This window comes from Temnothorax nylanderi, unplaced genomic scaffold, assembly GCF_030848795.1.
Source record: "Temnothorax nylanderi isolate EJ_2023f unplaced genomic scaffold, tnyl_v1.0 TNYL_tig0062_pilon, whole genome shotgun sequence".
In the NCBI taxonomy this organism is placed as follows: Eukaryota; Metazoa; Arthropoda; class Insecta; order Hymenoptera; family Formicidae; genus Temnothorax; species Temnothorax nylanderi.
Window position 1 is genome coordinate 81,499 of NW_027249124.1, and position 16,417 is coordinate 97,915.

At 36.3% G+C, this 16,417-nt stretch overlaps 2 protein-coding genes and 2 long non-coding RNA genes across 5 annotated transcripts; 3 read left to right on the plus strand and 1 right to left on the minus strand.

Annotated features, from left to right (window-relative positions):
* The first annotated feature begins 313 nt into the window (after window positions 1-313).
* Window positions 314-5,446, plus strand: LOC139773493 (uncharacterized). Its single transcript, XM_071707961.1, has 3 exons — window positions 314-3,088; window positions 3,465-4,366; window positions 4,459-5,446. Exons 1-3 carry the CDS (start codon window positions 314-316, stop codon window positions 5,444-5,446), a joined length of 4,665 nt encoding a protein of 1,554 aa, XP_071564062.1.
* Window positions 5,447-7,480: 2,034 nt separating this feature from the next.
* Window positions 7,481-8,259, minus strand: LOC139773502 (uncharacterized). The gene is made up of 3 exons (XR_011718363.1): window positions 8,145-8,259; window positions 7,594-8,050; window positions 7,481-7,495 (listed from the first exon to the last, which is right to left on the minus strand). It is a non-coding gene; the product is annotated as an uncharacterized lncRNA (long non-coding RNA).
* Window positions 8,260-9,220: 961 nt separating this feature from the next.
* On the plus strand, window positions 9,221-11,178 carry LOC139773453 (probable ATP-dependent RNA helicase DHX37). 2 transcript variants are annotated; one of them, XM_071707882.1, is made up of 5 exons: window positions 9,221-9,628; window positions 9,705-9,906; window positions 9,970-10,181; window positions 10,261-10,358; window positions 11,026-11,178. In XM_071707882.1, the coding sequence occupies exons 3-5, from the start codon at window positions 9,979-9,981 to the stop codon at window positions 11,103-11,105; spliced, it is 381 nt and encodes a 126-aa protein (XP_071563983.1). In that variant the 5' UTR covers window positions 9,221-9,628; window positions 9,705-9,906; window positions 9,970-9,978; the 3' UTR covers window positions 11,106-11,178. The 2 variants fall into 2 exon arrangements, with proteins under 2 accessions (XP_071563983.1, XP_071563985.1); XM_071707884.1 differs by having other exon boundaries at window positions 11,041-11,178.
* A 3,908-nt stretch (window positions 11,179-15,086) lies between these two features.
* On the plus strand, window positions 15,087-15,904 carry LOC139773454 (uncharacterized). Its single transcript, XR_011718348.1, has 2 exons — window positions 15,087-15,482; window positions 15,559-15,904. It is a non-coding gene; the product is annotated as an uncharacterized lncRNA (long non-coding RNA).
* Window positions 15,905-16,417: the final 513 nt, after the last annotated feature.

The window sequence follows — 16,417 nt, forward strand, 5'->3', positions numbered from 1 at the left end:
AAACATCTACACATTGAGAATTATCTCAACTCATCCCATCACACGAACGAGCAATCAGCATAATTATTGGATGAGAAGCGAGGACTGGACTCAGCTATAATACACGTCGCAGCCCTCGCGCACGGAATTTCGTGAACGTTACGGCCAAGGACGAACGCACGAACAACAAACGGTATATAAGAACTCTAAATAAGAAATCGCTCAGGTGAGTGGCTACATCCTCGAATTCCAAATTCCTAAATTTGATTCGGGTCAATATATTATACATTATTTATTCTTATTTATTCTTTCATTAATTTATACATGACAAATCATGGCTACGGCTAGTACGGCTATTGATACACGCGAGCTTGTGACTCGTAGAGCGCAATTAAAAGCAAAAACCACTCGATTGGAATCATATCTTAGCAAATTGTCCGATCAACCAGACATAAAAGAGCTGGAAACACGTTTAGAAAAATACGAATCAGTGTTCAGTGAATTTGACACTGTGCAATCGAAAATTGAAATCTTGCAACCATCTAACGATCATGAAGATGAACGCGAAGCATTCGAAACTCAATATTTCCGGGTGATCTCCAAAATTAAACATTTAATTGAGCGTGATGTAATTACTTCTGTAAATTCAGGTAATTCATCGCCCGTTAACTTCCCCGCAAATATGACTGTGTCTCAAGTTAAGTTACCAGTCATTGATATACCAAAATTTTCTGGAGATTACTCTGAGTGGTTACCTTTCCACGATGCTTTCTCTTCCTTGGTTCATAACAATCATGCTTTAAATAATATACAGAAATTTCAATATCTGCGTTCCGCATTAATGGGAAGTGCATTAAAATCTATTGAATTTATTACGGTCGCGTCGGATAACTATGATCTCGCGTGGTCAACGATTGAAGAGCGTTTTAAAAATCCTCGAATGCTAATTCAGAGCCAAGTAAATACTTTGTTAAATCTTCCTACTGTAGCAAATAACTCTTATGAATCGCTCAGATTATTACTCGACAATTTTAACAGCAGTTTCGAATCATTGAGAAGGCTGAAGGTTCCGGTGGATTCCTGGAATGCTATCGTAATACCTATTATTTTATCTAGAGTTGATTATGCTACTAGACGCGAATGGGAAAATTCATTGTATTCCAATGAAATGCCCGAAATCCAGGATCTACGGGAATTCTTGAAGCATCGCTGCCGATCGTTGGAAAATCTACAAACGCATAAAGTAAGCGAAAAAACGCAAATTAATAATAAATTCAAACCGCAAGTATGCAGGTCGAATATAAAATCAGTAAATATTGCCATAAATGCGCAATGTTCCGTATGCAAAGAAGCGCATTCCATTTACGTATGTCCTACATTATTAACTTTGCAAGGAAAAGAACGTTGCGACAAAGTCAAGGAACTTAAATTATGTACTAACTGTCTTCGAGAAAATCATAAGACAAGTCAATGTCGTAGCGGTCCTTGTAAACATTGTAAGAAACGACATCATAGCATTCTTCATTATTCGAATATAGAAGATCACGATAAACACACATCTAACGTGAATGGAATGTGCTCAGCAGTCACCTTTAGTACGAATTGCTGTTACCAACAACAACGTGTTGGTGCTCAGGTTCTATTGTCTACATTTATAGTTTATATCTATGATCGAAATAACATAACACATGAATGTCGGGGCCTTCTTGATGTGGGTTCTCAGTCTAACTTTATTTCAAAACGAATGTTTGAAAAACTTGGTCTAAAATCAGACTCTACAAATATCGCTATATCAGGCATTAATCAGGCGGTGAATGCAGTTACTCGATCAGTAGATATCCGCATTAAGTCGAGATTTAACTCATTTTCTGCCAGAATTAATTGCTTGATTTTGCCAAAAATCACGCAAAATTTGCCTGTCGCGGCCTTCTCGATGTCTAGCATAGCAGTGCCTGATAATTTAAATCTAGCAGATCCATCCTTTTGCTTGTCGGGGCCGATTGATTTATTACTCGGTGCAGAACTTTTCTGGAAATTATTGTGTGTGGGTCAAATCCAAACAGGACCTAACAACCTTATTTTTCAGAAAACCTTGTTGGGATGGGTAGCCGGAGGAGCTGTAAATAATATAGTTCGTTCTGTGGCAGGCGCTTATTGTACCATTTCTCTTGAGGAACAATTGTCAAGGTTCTGGGAGATTGAAGAACCGAATATAGTTAGTCAAGTATCACAAGATGTCGAGTGTGAACAATTTTTCCAGAATACTACTACTCGAGATGCTAGTGGTAGGTTTTGTGTGCAATTACCGTTTAAACCGGGTATCGAATTAGGATCTTCAAAACAGATCGCAATTAAGCGTTTTTATGCATTAGAAAGAAGGCTTGATCGGGATCCTTCTATTAAAAAGAGATACATTGAATTCATGCGGGAATATGAAGCATTGGGGCATATGGAGCCTATTCCTGATGAAGATTTATCTGATACTGGCGATGAGTTTTACCTTCCTCATCATGCGGTTTTACGCGAGGATAGTTTAACAACAAAGTTACGCGTAGTATTTAACGGGTCAATGAAAAGTAGTAATCAAGTTAGTCTTAACGACGCTCTGATGGCGGGTCCTCCTTTGCAACAAGATCTAGTTATCGTATTAAAAAGATTCAGATGTCATCCATACGTTATTTGTGCAGACATTAAACAAATGTATCGGCAAATTAAATTAGCTCCTCAACATCGTAAGTTTCACAAAATAGTATGGAGAGAGGCTTCTGAATTAAAACTTAAATTTAAAAGACTAACTACAGTAACTTACGGTATTACCTCCGCACCATTTCTTGCGATTAATTGTGTACAAGAGACAGCAAAGAAAGATGGGAAAAAATATCCAAAGGCTCAAGCCGCGATATTAGAAGATTTCTATGTGGATGACCTGCTTACGGGTGCTGATACGGTTGAGAAAACTATTGAATTAGCAAGGCAGATTAAAGAAATTCTGGCGGGGGGAGGCTTCCATTTGCATAAATGGGCTTCAAATAACCCAGATATAATATCAGAGATCAATACAAACGACACGTCAGCTTCTGAAATAAATTTAGATAAACAAGAAACAAAGGTATTAGGCATTTGGTGGAATCACGAGTCAAACACTATTAAATTTATTATCAATTTTAATTGCAAAAATGCTAAAGTTACTAAAAGAACAATATTGTCTACTATAGCTCAATTTTTTGATCCTTTGGGATTAGTTGCTCCTGTATCAGTTTTAGTAAAAATTATATTGCAAAAATTGTGGTCTTTAAAATTAACGTGGGACGAAACGGTACCACAAACTATACATAAACAATGGTTTATGTAAACTTACTGAACAAATCTTTCTACTTAACAATTTAGAGGTACCTAGGAAAGTTATTGGCTATAGGCAAGAAATAGAAATACATGCATTCTGTGATGCTTCGCAATCTGCTTACGGCGCGTGTATATATATAAAGAGCATTGATAATTCGGGTAAATCAAACGTAGAATTGCTTTGTGCTAAATCTCGAGTAGCTCCACTAAAATCTATATCTCTACCGCGTTTAGAATTGTGTGGCGCTTTATTAGCAGCTGAAGAATTAGACAAGACAAGTCAACTTAACATCAATGTCACAAGAAAATTTTGTTGGACTGATTCAGAGATAGTTTTAGCATGGATTTCTAAAGAGGCTAACACGTGGAAAACATTTGTAAGCAACAGAGTCGCGCAAATTCAATCTTTAACGGAAATTAAAGACTGGCATCATGTTTCCAGTCATGATAACCCTGCTGATGTAGTTTCGCGTGGTCTCCTGCCTGAAAAATTAATTGAGTCGAAAATTTGGTGGAAGGGTCCAGATTGGCTTTCGTCTAATGCTTACCCGAGTAGAAAGGCTGAAACCTTTGTTGATGATCAAGCTCTAGAACCGCGGAGGATATTCGTTGCCGTTAATACCAATGAAAAGGTTGAATTATTATATAAATTCTCGAGTTATAATAAGCTCCAGCGAGTCATAGCATTTTGTTTGCGTTTTATACATAATCTTAAGAGCCCGACAGTTAAAGATACTGGAAAATTAACAACTGCAGAGCTGCAGAAAGCAACTATTAAAATTATAAAATTAATTCAACGCGAAGAATTCCTTCCTGAAATGAGGGATCTGTCTAGGCAGCAATCGGTGGATAAGGCTAGCAAATTGTTGTCATTAAATCCATTTGTCGATGCAGATGGTGTTGTTCGTGTTGGGGGAAGGTTGCGAGAGGCAAGTCTCGCGTTTGACACTAAGCACCCAATAGTATTGCCACCCCGACATCATGTAACAAAACTGATAATAGAGCATGAACATATTCGGCAGTTGCATGCAGGTGTGCAATTAACGTTAGCTTAAATTCACTACGGTTGCGATTTTGGCCTTTGAATGGGAAAAGTTCCGTTAGAGGCGTTATTCGAAAATGCGTTAAATGTTTTAGAGCGAATCCGACTCCCGTAGAGCAATTTATGGGTAACTTGCCATTGAGTCGAACTGAGCCTGCACGCCCATTCTTGCGATGTGGTGTCGATTATGGCGGACCGATTTTGATAAAGGAGGGTCCTGGTCGTGGAAAGCGTACGATAAAATCATATATTGCGTTGTTCGTTTGTTTCGTTACTAAAGCGCTTCATATAGAATTAGTTTACGATTGCACCGCGGAAACGTTTCTCCATGCTCTAAAGCGATTTATATCAAGGCGAGGAAAGCCGAGTGACATATACTCGGATAATGGCACAAACTTTGTTGGTGCAAATAAAGAATTGAAAGAATTAAGAAATTTACTGCGTTTACAACAATTTGAGAATAAAGTTGTGTCTGAATTGTCTGTTGATCGGATAGACTGGCATTTTATTCCTCCGAGTGCGCCTCATTTTGGAGGTATTTGGGAGGCTGGTATAAAATCGACTAAATACCACTTAAAGCGAATAGTAGGAAATGCGTTATTAACGTATGAAGAGATGTATACTGTATTGACCCAAATTGAATCATGTCTTAATTCTCGTCCTATTACCGCAATCTCCAGTGATCCAAATGATCCTTGTGCCTTAACACCAGGTCATTTCCTTATTGGCAGTCCTCTCCAAGCTTTGCCTGAGCCAAATCTCACAGAAATTAATGAGCATAGACTTTCTCGATGGCAAAGAGTTCAAACAATGGTCCAACATTTTTGGAAGAGATGGTCGACTGAATATTTGACGCAGCTGCACCAAAGGACAAAGTGGAGGACGATAAAATCTTCCTCCTCTCTTACTGGGCGAATCGTGGTATTGAGGGAGGACAACACTCCACCCTTGTGTTGGAAGCTGGCAAGAATCATTGATGTTCACCCTGGAAAGGATCAACTGGTTCGAGTTCTTACATTGAAGACAAAGAACGGGATCATCAAGAGGCCCATCAGCAAAATCAGCCTGCTACCGCAGGACTGAACCTCATGTACCATTGAAGAAGAATGTATTTTCCCTTCTGCATTTGTAAAATTGACTCATGATTGACTATAGTCAAAGATCTGTAAATTCTATAATTTATCTTTATATCCAATTTATATATTCACGTTAAATCTAATTTATTGTATCAGTCAACGGAGAAGCATTCTTTAGAATTTTAGTTTGTTCGTATTATTTGAATTGTATAAAGTCACCCCATATTATTATATTTGTAATTTGATTCTAATTGAAATTAAGATTTCAATGGCGGGCGGTATGTACGATTTGTATTATCGACAGGACGATCTATGTTGTATTTAGTCCCAGTATCTTCACCGTCTCGCGCTACCCCCATCCACGAATTTAGTGTTTGCCAGGCTCTCGTACCGACTAGACGTTCCGTTGACTGCTCGAAGAAATAAAGTGACGAATAAGTTACTTGGAGAGTTATTCTTCCTATCAGCATTCCATTTCCTCACGATAAACAAGGAAATAACAATGACACTCTCATTGACCTTATTTTTATATTCGGATTGCATATATATCATAAACACTTTTACATTTTTCTTCAAAAATTTCATTTTTAAGGATTAGTTTTAGTTTTACTTTTTATATCATTAATATTATTATTATCAGAATAGTCTGATGTGTTCTCATCGCAATTCAAATCTGTATTATTAATATACATTTCTGTTGTCTTTTGCTCACTTACAATCATAGCCTTATTAGTTGTCATTTCTGCAACAAAATTTTGTCCTGTCATATTCCTTATTTTCTCCAATTTCTTTTTCCTTGCTCTATGTTTTTCTACACGTTCACTCATTCTTCACGCAGTTTTAAGATCTTTTAACACTTTACGCAATCTTTTAAATTAATTTTATACAGACTGTATAATACGCGCACGTTATAAAACTGAATCAATATTACAATATGTCTTGGAAACAATAGAAACTCAATGAAACTTTGTTCAGTTCTTATCCAGTTCCTGCGCAGTATTTTAACTAATAATCATCTATTAATACTAGACAATAACTGGGCAGGTGTCCACGCAAACTGCATATATTTTTACCAGGAAAACTGCTTCAGATACTGAATAAAATTCTATCAAGTTCTTGTCCATTTCCTACGCAGTCTTGTTACACAAATGAGAATGCAGTAATACTAGACAGTAACTGGAAGGGTGTCTAGGAAAACTGCATACATTTCTACCAGGGTATGTCAGAATAACTTAGATCCAATTCTAAAAAAAATTTGTATTACAAATTGTTATACAATTTACCAATAATCTTGACAATTATATACATATACTATATGCATATACCTTTCAAATTTTTGCATGTCTCTGAAGTTTTAAGTAGGACAGGATTTAAGTCGATGATACTTAATGAGAACTCACTTAATTTTAAATGCGTTAAACGCCTGCCGCAATTGTCAAGAAAGTTTACGAAATCATTAACATCAAAGATGCAATCTGTAAGATCTAATTGTTGCAAATATTTACATCTAGGTGTAAAATAATAAAATATATCGCACATTTTTTTCTCAGAGCTAATATATCGCATGTTCAAACATGTATAGAGTAGAGGATCCCGTGTTAAAATATCAAAGCGCCTATTATTTACTTTTATTTAAGTATTTAAATATTTTTAGTAGTATTTTTCATTCTGTGTAAAGATAATATATAATTAATATAATACAAAATAAATACTTTAATACTCAAAGTACGAAATGTCATTATTGTAATAAATATTGTGATGAGAAATAGATTTCTTAGAATACTTTACAGGAAGCGCAGATAAACTGCAACGTGATAGCTCCTTGGAGAGGGTCTGATGCACCTGGGAAAAAGCTAACGATAGCTCCTTGGATTCATCCAATGAGAGTTTCACTCTCTTAGCACAATTCGAATTACTTTTTAAGAAAATACGACGCGGATATCTCTGATCAAGAGGTTGCTCATAACCAGGGGTTACCTCCTGAGATACCTTTTTGTGCTTCAAATTATTCTTATAATTTGAATATATAGGATATGTAGAAACCCTTCTTATGTCGCTGCAAATATTATCGGAACAAATTAATTTTTAAATTAATTTTTATTATTAACAGAAAAAATAGATTCAAATATTATTTAATGTCGATGATAATAATACCTTTTACAAATAACACAGTATTTGGAAAAATTCTGTTGCAGATAAACTATATCTAAGTGTGCACTTTCTGAATCTGTTGTTAAATTATGAACATCGTCATGGTATGGAGAGTACATGCAGTTAATTTCTTTGAACAGATTAGTTAAACTCTCGTTAGGATTTCTAGATAGGATCAATTCTGATGTACCGATGAGCATCACAGCATCTAGCTTTGTGTAAGAGACATGTGAACTCTCCTTAAATACTAGTTTGAGCATTTTGGTTTTAAAGTTACACGGATGCGACAACGGTGGAGAAAATAATCTTGATTTCGGGGGTACAATCTGAGACGATTCATCCCACAACTGAATCCAGTGATTATTGGAATCTTGAGCCGAAATTTGAATTACGCTTCCAGGATTACATATTTCGTAAATACAGACTCTGATTGGATATACAGCTTCATGAAACTCGATATCTTTAAATAGGAAATATTATTATATTTACTCTCTTCTCAGCAAAAGCGTATCTTCCTTAACAAAGTCTTATTTATCGATTTAAATATTACATACCAATATATCTTTTTTCGCCTGTCGCATAACAATTGGTTTGTCTGATCGACCTATCAATGGGTCTCATGAAATCTTTGTTTTGCCACGGAGATATTGAAATACTTTTACCATCCATTATCCTCTACATTAGAAAATCAAAATTGTCAAATAGTAGAAAATCTTGTAACATATAATATATAGCGATTACTTTGTACAGGACTATAACAGAGATAGGTAGTACCAGAAAATACACGTACCTCCATATCACAAAAAGAGATTGGTAAATGAAATGGTTGTCCGTAATTTTGAAATTTGGGTGGCCCAATTATGTCAGGGGCATATCTCATTTTCCGATACACGTTATAACATGTTCTACCACGTGGTACTGTGTTTCACACGGTAGAAGAACATACGGCTTACACACGTTCACGTGCACCAAAGAAAAAAATTGCAAAATTTAAATTGCTTACGTTCGCTACACTTACGCTTACGCTTTTAAATGACTAAACTTTTTCAAAATGTATTTTTTTATTTATTTAATGTATCTTTTATCTCATTGTTTGATATAGGTTATAGCGATCTAACAATAAGTTACACAAAAGATCACACAGTGAATAAAAATAATTAATTATCTACCGGAAATTTAACTCGAAACTGAATCAAAAAATTAATCAGTAAAACTAATTTCTATCGATTTTCATACTACTTACTGTTTATCAGCAAGGCAGTTTTGATTTTTTCCGTGTAGAATGAAAAAATCATGAAAGAAAAGAAATGTTGGAACACGTGGTGAGCACATACTATTGCATCTATTTCTGTAGGTCCACACAGTACTGTTAGTTCGTGGACGTTGGGACCTCCCACCATCTGGCACGGACGCGCGCATACAGCAGCGAATACAGCCGTGTACGTGTGCGGCGGCTGTGTGCTCGGCGTTCGGCTGTGACCGGACATGGGTCTGTGCGTTGAGAATAATTTTCTTAAAATATACTCGGGGATGGCGCCTCGACTTAAGGTAGTCGCCTCGTCAGGGCATGTATTAGATAAAGTTTTCGATTTTGGATTTTATATCAAATTATATGATCCCCTAAGAGCACAGTTGACGGAAAGTCGACGGCAAGTCGACTTTTATAAGTCGACTTCTAGTCGACTTCTAAAAATGGCGAAAAGTCGACTAAAAGTCGACTTCTAAATAGTCGACTTCTAAAAATGGCGGAAAGTCGACTAAAAGTCGACTTTTAAATAGTCGACTTATAAAAAGACGGAAAACAGTCAAGCGGCGCGTCATGCATCATCAATATGGCGGCGAATCTCGAGGAGGCTGGAGGACCAGATGAGTGGACCAGAGTTTACGCGAGTGCGAGGAATACGTGCCGCGAGACAGGACACGATAAGACGCCAGATAGTTCTTGCAGGTATGGCGGATCAAGTCGCGAGAAAGGTTTTGCCCGACGAGGTAAAAGAGGATCAGGATAAGGCCAAGTGGAAACATGCTTACAGGTTAGGTATGGTGTGTTATTAATTATCATCGATAATTAAGACCTATTGAATGCGACCTCTCCATTCTGTATCATCTTTCAGAACACCAGAAATGAAGGAACCTGTGTTCATGCATTCTTCGTGCGTTCTACGGAAAATCAGTCCGGAATAGGTGGTTTATAAAGAGGTGTACGAAACGAATAAGATGTACATGCGAGGTGTCACGATGATAGAACCCGAATGATTGCCGAAATTCGCTCATGCTATGCCATCTTAGTGAACCATTGGTTGATCCACCGCCAAGGTATTTTTATCACAATTGTTGCTTTATAATGTTTTTCCTACTTATTTATAAAGATATTTATAGATATAATCAATGAACCGGAAAGATCATTTGCCGCGTGTCTGGTACATTCGGAAAGGCCGAATGGGCACTACCATCGATGGATATAGAGCATCCGTGGACGGTGTCAAGTGGTTAGCGTATTTCTTCTTGGAGGGTCAAGTGTGCCCTAAGCTGAAACGATTTGTCCCGTCGCTGCTGACAACACCTGGGAGCATCACCAAGTCATGGGCTAGGTAAATCGTTATTCTATCTCCTTTTGATTTCACGTTGATTTATCGAATAGATTACATCAATTCAATACGATTTTTTCAGGTTGATACCACGCACTCAAGCAATAGTACAAACGCTGCAGTCGCAGGGAGTCGTGTCCAAACACAAACTGCTAGAAATCTGGGGTTCGGATAAAAAATGTGAGATTTTAATTTATAAAATAATATTTAGATATTATCATAGACTTCTATACAATACTAGACCGCTGACAGACATCTCGCCCGTGATGCTTGCCGCCATGTTGATTTTAGTCAAGATATGCTATACTACTATTCTATACAAGTGGTTTTATACAAGATTTCTATACAATAGTCTGGCATATACAGAATGTCCAAAAGAAAGGGTTTAATACTACAGGAGTAGTGGTTCGATTTCGGCATCCAAGTACGCTACACGTCGAAGGCATGACTTACAAACTTATTGATAACATGTACCAATATTTAACACAAAAACATTCGCCTGCTTCGTTATGTACTGTAATAACGAATGCAGATAAACGCACATCATGAGCAACTGAACACCCGATAGTGACTTATTGTTAATTCAATATGGCCGCACCCTTCACTAACACTTGCACCTTGCACTCGCATCAGCTTTTCGGCAGTGCGTCCATAGATGTTAGTGGTCTAGTATAAAAGTCTGTGGATATTATATATTTATAATAATATATACATATATATATATATATATATATATATATATAATATTATTATATATTTACAACATTATGATAATAATATGATATATATTTATATAGCTAATTTTGCATATTGTTTCGCGATTAACGCTGGAATGTTTTAATTTTAGTTCTGTTATTGTCAGCTTACCAGAAGTGGCTGCCGGAATCCGCGCACGCAGAAGTGGCACAGATATGGCCGCCTTTGTAATTAAGAATAAAACATTAGGATTGTAATTATACAGTTTTTTAGATAATTAAATTATTTTATATATGAAAAAAAATCGAAATGCATCAGTTTTAGCCCTCCAGCAAGGGGTCGATTGTGTATCTTGAAATAATGAGGTAAAAATTACAAAAGTGAGAAAATTCATTAGCGTATCTACGATTTTATTTATCAAAATCTAATAAAATCTGTTAACTTTTGTTATTTTTACCTCGTTTCAAGATACACAATCGACCTCCAGACGTACGCGGCGGTTTATTTTATCGACTTTAAAAGTTGGCGGGAAGTCGACTTTTCGTCATGACGGGAAGTCGACTTTTCATCATGACGGGAAGTCGACTTTAAGTCGGTGGTTTTTGCGACATTCGCCGACTTCAAGTCGACTTTCGTCCTTAAAAATGTCGACTTCTCTGCCAAGTCAGTTTCGGTAGAAGTCGACTTCAAGTCGACTTAAAGTCGACTTTTTGCTCTTAGGGTCAGCTTTGCAGTCGATTTTTTCTGTGGCTTCTTACCGACTATTTACTCTAGAAAATCGATCTCGAAAATCACAAATTTTGCATTACTTCATACCAGACGGCCAGAAAAAGAAGGCTCTATCACGGTTTCAATCACATATTTTCGCATTTTTCGATTAGATGAAGTGAGAAAAAACATTGCTTTTTGTACATTAGATTTCGAAGAATCCGATGCAACCATAAAATATATAGTTTACCGGAGATTTCGCTGCTAATTTTTTAGTTTATTTTAGTGGAAATGCGGTAATCGAGCAGACATTTTTTGGTCGAGGTTAGGTTGGGAAGACTTGGCAACGCCGCTGGCTAATCACTGTAGTTGCAGGTTATGGGGCTCGTCTTTCTTAGCCGAATTGGATAGTGATTGACACCCCTGTCATACGTTTTGAAACCCTTTCTCAGTAATTGACGTAAAATGCGACGTTGCCAAGTATTTTTCTCACTTGTAACCTTTCTCGACGACTCGCATGATCAGCTGATCAAAACGGAGTCAAATGAGAAAAATCACAGAATTTGGAAAAAGTAACATACTTTGTCACGTATGAAATTTTACACCATAATTCATAAAATTATTTTTCCCTTAGCAAAAATTGCCTGAAATATATTTCTGAACGTGAAAACCTACAAACAGTCACATGACTAGCACGTAGCGAGTCGACTACCTTAAGGGGCTCCTATAGTGGCAGTAGTTACCGACATTTTTTTATTTTAAGAAATCTTTAAATTGGCTTTACAGAATTGCAAGTTCTTGTACTTGAATTAAAGTACGCACAAAAATCTACGGCGCTACACACGATTTCATATCGGGAACGAAAAAAAATTAAAAATTTTACTAATTTGGGCACATACAGCTGTCATTTGACGACAATAACAAAAATACTGCAGTTTATATATATATAATGACACCTCAGCGCCCTAGAGCAAACGTGTAGGAACAATATTGTGTAAATAGAACTAAGATTCAACGCCTAGAAAAAAAGATTTTCTTTAATGAAGGTTTATTAAGCAAAAGCACATTCAGGTTGATAGGATAAGCAGTATTGCGTGTAGCGAGAGATGGCGCAGCAATCGAACAAAGACAGATGCCTCTTGTTAAACAAGGACAGGTATAGATATATAACATAGAAAACAGGATTAGAAAATTCTCTTTGGTTGACATTACCGACGTCGAGGAAGTTCGGCCTCCACTATAGGATCCCCTTAAGGGGATCCCCTTAATGGAGGAGACTCGTGTCTTTGACCCTTTTTTTGATAATTTTTTATAAAGAACTGAGAATATTTATTGAATCCTAATAAAATACATGATAATGTTGACGATCAAATGTACAAGAAAACATTTTTTTATAGTAGAAAAAATACAAAATGGCGGCGCTGCAGCTGCTCGAAGTTGTCGTCTAGATTTTGCGCGGGAGAATGCCCAGGTCCTTGTAATGAACTGAAATCAACGAACCAAAATTTTTTCGTTAAATTATGATCCTCCGATGCGCATGAACCTAAATTTAGCAAAAAAGAAATTGAAAAATAGAGGACGTTTTAAAAAAATTTCACGATTTTTTTTATAAACACAAATGGCCAAAAATAATATTTATTATAAAAATTTTAATGTATATTTAGGTTCATGCGCATCGGAGGATCATAATTTAACGAAAAAATGTTGGTTCGTTGATTTCAGTTCATTACAAGGACCTGGGCATTCTCCCGCGCAAAATCTAGACGACAACTTCGAGCGCCGCTATTTTGTATTTTTTCTACTATAAAAAATTTTTTTCTTGTACATTTAATCGTCAACATTATCATGCCCAGGTAGCAAGCACTCGTCATTTTGACGTCAAATGACGTCAAAAGACGTCAAAATGACAGACTTTTGACGTCAATTGACGTCAAAATGACGAGTCTTGCTACCTGGGTGTATTTTATTAGGATTCAATAAATACTCTCAGTTCTTTATAAAAAATTATCAAAAAAAAAGGGTCAAAGACACGAGTCTCCCCCCTTAAGGGGATCCTAAAGCGAAGGCCGAACTTCCTCGACGTCGGTTATAATGTTAACATTTCTAATCCTGTTTTCTCTATATCTGTCCTTGTTTAACTATAGTAATCTGTCTTTGTTCGATCGCTGCGCCATCTCTCGCTACACGCAATACTGCTTATTCTATTAACCTGCATGTGTTTTGGCACAAAATAGTAGCGAAGGCTCAAACTTTTTTGTTACAATAAACAAATGTTTCGCTCGACAAAGTAACAACTAAATAAATTCAAACGGCCAATTTCGAGCAATTATCAGGTGTTAAAGAAAATTATTTAATACATTCAATAATAGTCTCATCTGTCAACACGGCACTATATAATTTAGCAGCTTTTTTGCAAAAAATTTTAGCTGATAGTTTACCAAAACCAAAGAGCCACGTCGATAACAGTTTTGAATTATGTACTGACCTATCGAAAATAAATGTGCAGAAATCGGAGATTTTAATCTCACTGGACGCGGTTTCGTTATTTACGAACGTACCTTCTGAGTTGGTCGTGGAAGGTTTAAAAAAGAGATGGAAGTTTATAAAAGAAAAAACAAGGTTATCTCGCGCTGAGTTTATTACTGCAGTCCAATTTGTTTTGGCTTCCACTTTTTTCACGTTTAATGGTGTCACATATAAGCAGACTTTTGGATCTCCAATGGGCTCCCCTTTGTCCCCGACATTGGCCGACATTGTCATGGAGGATTTGGAGGAGAGTGTTCTGAGTGCATTGGACATCCATTTATCGTTTTATAAACGTTATGTGGATGATATTATTATGAAGATTCCGAGGGATAGCGTTCAAGATGTTCTGGATCACTTTAATGGTTATCATGATAGACTTAATTTTACAATCGAATACGAGAATAATGGCCGTCTTAGCTTTTTGGATTTGATGTTGATTGTAAAGGGAAACACAATTATAACAGATTGGTTCCATAAAGAAACGTTTTCTGGTAGGCTACTGTCCTTCTTTTCTAATCATCCGATTCAACATAAAATAGGAACAATTTATAGTTTAGTGGACAGAGGAATTATGCTATCACATCCTAGCTTTTATAAGAAAAATTTAAATTTTGTCATCAAAGTATTGCTTGGTAATGGGTATCCCATTGATTTGATTTTTTTACATATTAATAAGAGACTGAGGAAACTTCAGTCGATTAAGCATAACAATACGAGTGATGATTCCGAAAATGCAGGGAAAAAAAGTTTTATTGTTATTCCGTATTTGGGGCACACTTCCGAAATCATCGCTTCAGCAATCGATAAATCTGAAAATTCGGTGGGATATCGCATTCTTAACAATCTTAGTAGCATCATTAAGGTCCATAAGGATAAGAACGCCCATTTTTCTAATAATGACGTAGTTTATAAAAAATATGTTGTAAAAATTGTGATGCCTCTTATGTCGGTCAAACAAAAAAGCAGTTGCAAACTAGACTAAAGGAACATAAAAACAATATAAGATTAGATGATTCAAAGCATTCTGTTGTTTCGGAACATTCTACTAAATTTAATCATTCGTTTGACTGGGATAATACGCGCATTCTGGAAGTTGAGCATAATTACAAAAAGAGATTAACCGCAGAAATGATACATATTAAAGAGCAGATTAATGGTATAAATTTAAATAAAGACACGGAACTGCTAAACGATGCTTATTTTGACATCTTGAATCGATTATCTTGAACGTTGGGTTAATAACAAAGATTTATGTTTTCGTGTCCTTGTAATGCGGGTATCGTCTCAGTCGTCCGCTATCTCTCACGATGAACACACGTTTTGCGAGACGTTGTAATGAATTCACCCCGGCTCTTTGTTTCATCGACTACTTATGTGAGTCATTTGTGGCTAAGCTCGTTTTAAATCAAAAGTTCTTTTCGGTCTTATGTGAATTCTATTTTTAACATAGTTGTCACTAAGATGGTTGTGAGACAAGGAATTTACATCCATATGAGTTTTGATGGACGAATAAGGGACATACAGCGGGAGAAGCGACCGACTCAGTGCGTGGATTGACGAATAATTGACACTTCTGACTTCAATATGACTAACTGTCCGATTGCTTTGGTGAGACCGGATTAATGCAAATTGTGGCGTCGTAATGAGTTGATTCGTTGTACTCTTAGAATAATGCGAGATATATATGCGTTTTTGTAATTTTTATTGTTCTGAGGAAGGCCAAGTAAGGCGCGAAACGTTAACGAATTTGTATACTATATTGAATGTATTAAATAATTTTCTTTAACACCTGATAATTGCTCGAAATTGGCCGTTTGAATTTATTTACTTTTTTGTTACGTTATTAATTTTAGTTTTTCATGTACGGTATTCTTTGTTCACATTATACGAATGGCGCGTGTATCTTATTTTGTACATACAAACTGTACAACTCCTGTATTAAGCAAACGTTTACGGTAGGTGACAGCTCAAAAATGTGATTTTTTAATTTTTTTCGATTTTTGTCTTGAAATCAACACTCGCGCGATGTGTTTTCGTGCGTATTTCAATTGCGACGATTTCAATTTTTTAACTATTTTTCCCGGGTTTCTCGCCAAAAATGCCTCCAAAAACCACTAACATTTTGAGGGGCCAAAGTTATTGTAATCGTGCTTATTTCTGCAACGTTTTTGCAATTTTTCGATGCTGTATAAACTATCATCGATATATACATTTGAATAGGGGAGACCAGGGCTATCTGTCTATAAATTTATGCTTTTTTTAAGCTTTTTTAAAGACTGTATGTCGTTGCGTTCGACGAGTTCGAGCTT

Excerpts from the sequence above, each read along its gene's own strand:
- LOC139773493 (XM_071707961.1), top strand. The coding sequence starts at position 314 with ATGGCTACGGCTAGTACGGCTATTGATACACGCGAGCTTGTGACTCGT. Across the intron at positions 3,089-3,464 it reads TAGATAAACAAGAAACAAAG|AGCATTGATAATTCGGGTAA; the intron begins GTATTAGGCATT and ends ATATATATAAAG. Across the intron at positions 4,367-4,458 it reads CATGCAGGTGTGCAATTAAC|AGCGAATCCGACTCCCGTAG; the intron begins GTTAGCTTAAAT and ends TAAATGTTTTAG.
- LOC139773453 (XM_071707882.1), top strand. The coding sequence starts at position 9,979 with ATGAACCGGAAAGATCATTTGCCGCGTGTCTGGTACATTCGGAAAGGC. Across the intron at positions 10,182-10,260 it reads ATCACCAAGTCATGGGCTAG|GTTGATACCACGCACTCAAG; the intron begins GTAAATCGTTAT and ends CGATTTTTTCAG. Across the intron at positions 10,359-11,025 it reads CTGGGGTTCGGATAAAAAAT|TTCTGTTATTGTCAGCTTAC; the intron begins GTGAGATTTTAA and ends TTTTAATTTTAG.